The sequence below is a fragment of the Etheostoma cragini genome, chromosome 6, assembly GCF_013103735.1.
Source record: "Etheostoma cragini isolate CJK2018 chromosome 6, CSU_Ecrag_1.0, whole genome shotgun sequence".
NCBI classification, from domain to species: domain Eukaryota; kingdom Metazoa; phylum Chordata; class Actinopteri; order Perciformes; family Percidae; genus Etheostoma; species Etheostoma cragini.
In genome coordinates, this window is record NC_048412.1 from 28464264 (window position 1) to 28466598 (window position 2335).

A 2335-nucleotide genomic window follows, 5' to 3' on the forward strand; every position below is an offset into this window, starting at 1 on the left:
CGGACTTGTCTCGGACTCGCTAGTATTTGGACTCGGACTTGTCTCGGTCTCGCTAGTATTTGGACTCGGACTTGTCTCAGACTCGCTAGTATTTGGACTCCGACTTGTCTCGGACTCGCTAGTATTCGGACTCGGACTTGTCTCGGTCACGCTAGTATTTGGACTCGGACTATTCTCGGACTCGCTAGTATTTGGACTCGGACTTGTCTCGGACTCGGCCACTGGTCTTGCCCAACCTGGCTTCTGGTCTGGACCGAGTCCCGGTGTCTTTATCACGTTGATAATAATATTGGAGGGAAAGTGAAACCCAAAATGATTGTCTTGATCATGTCATGCACAAGACCTTTATTCTGTCCTGGACTCGGTCTGGTCTTGGACTCAAACGTCTTTGGACTCGGAATTGTCTCGGTCTCGGCCGCTGGTCTTGCCCAATATGGCTTGTGGTCTGGACCGAAGTCCAGGTGTCTTTATTATGTTGATAATCATATTGGAGGGGAAGTGAAACCCAAAATGATTGTCTTGATACTGTCATGCATAAGACCTCCTGGACTCGGTCTTGACTCGGACTCGACAAAGGTGGTCTTGACTGCAGCCCTGCTGTGGACTACATGTCAGTATCACAGGTTTATCTTAGTTATATCAGCTTAAAGCATGTGTTGTTTTCCAAGTCGACCGTGCCACTTTTGTCTTTAAAGTTAAAAAATTTACGTTTTGGTCGTATTTTTCAGCAATTTTGTCCCTTTTCCTGTAGCTTTATCTCTCAATTTTTAATTTTTTTGCCGTTCTCGACACTTTTTCTGAGGTTTTTTTCCGTCACTTTTTGCAACAGTCTTTCATAATTTTCTTTTTCAAATGCCGAACAATTGAACAAAACAACCAAATTCAACGAAAGTAGTGAACTGAACATTTACAGTACTTGAGAGGAGCGTCGTACGGAACCATCCACGTTATATTATATTTTTTGACAATTTTGGTTGCAAGAAACCCAAACACCAGATTTAGAAAGTTGTTGAAAGCGGGTCAGTTTGACCCAAGGACACCAGGAGGGTTAAATCCTGTCAACCACCACGGTTAATGTTGTTGATTTAGTTATTTATACATGCTTGGAGAGGGATGCATTAAGAGGGGAAGAGGTCCCACTGAGACCAGGACCACAGATGTTCGAGCCTTTCCATTTATGTAGATAAGCACTGAGACCATTTCCTGCCAATTACAGCTGACTGGTGAAGTCTGGAACCAGAACTTCCTTAAATCACAACATGCACTGGACAAAAAAAAACACAATATGTCATGGAAATCTGCCCAGATTTATGACGAAAAACAGGTACTTGGGATGTTATTGGTGCATAAAAGGTATTTTAAAGAGTTAATTATATTTAAATAAATAAAAGAAGAGTTGGAATTAAAGCTGCAGAATAAGAGTGACTTACCTACTGTCTAACAAACCAAAGAGAGAGAGAGAGAGAGAGAGAGAGAGATAGATAGATAGATAGATAGATAGATAGATAGATAGATAGATAGATAGATAGATAGATAGATAGATAGATAGATATAGGCCTAGATAGATATATAGATAGATAGATAGATAGAGAGAGAGAGATAAATAGAGAGATAGAGAGATAAATAGAGGGATAAATAGAGAGATAGAGAGATAGATAGATAGATAGAGAGAGAGATAAATAGAGAGATAGAGAGATAAATAGAGAGATAGATAGATACATAGAGAGATAGATAGAGAGATAGATGGATAGATAGAGAGATAAATAGATAGATATAGAGATACATAGAGAGATAAATAGAGAGATAGATGGATAGATAGAGATAGAGAGATAAATAGATAGATAGAGAGATACATAGAGAGATAGATAGAGAGATAGATGGATAGATAGTCATCATATTTATTGAGTATTACAAAGAGAGTTGTGATGAGCTGATAGTCTCGTGGTATCTACTCTACTCGCCTTTTTGGGTTTTCCATTTTAAAAAAAACTCCCAGGTACTTGCTAACAGGTACTTTTTGTAGTACTACCTCAGTCGAGGCTCCAAGTGAGCCGAGGAGATGGCAAAAGGTGACGTGAAAACCAGCAGACTGCTGATTGGTCGGAGAGAATCGTCACTAATCACTGCAGACTGCTGATTGTGGGAACAGTGTGTGTGTGTGTGTGTGTGTGTGTGTGTGTGGACCAGGTTTAGCTACATTTGTGGGGACCAAAAACTGTGAAAACAGTATACTTATGGGGACCTGACAGCTTTGTGAGGACAAAATGCTGGTCCCCTTAACGTTAAAGGGCTTTTTGAGGACTAAGACTTGGTTTTAGGAGTAGGGTTAGAGTTA

At 40.3% G+C, this 2335-nt stretch overlaps 1 protein-coding gene across 1 annotated transcript in view; it reads left to right on the plus strand.

Moving 5' to 3' along the window:
* The first annotated feature begins 2059 nt into the window (after positions 1–2059).
* The window catches only part of LOC117945905 (atrial natriuretic peptide receptor 1-like), a 4599-nt gene continuing 4323 nt past the window's right edge, over positions 2060–2335 (plus strand). Inside the window, exon 1 of the mRNA XM_034873638.1 lies at positions 2060–2069. Within this exon, the coding sequence (XP_034729529.1) occupies positions 2060–2069 (10 nt within the window). The remainder of the gene's footprint in view (positions 2070–2335) is intronic.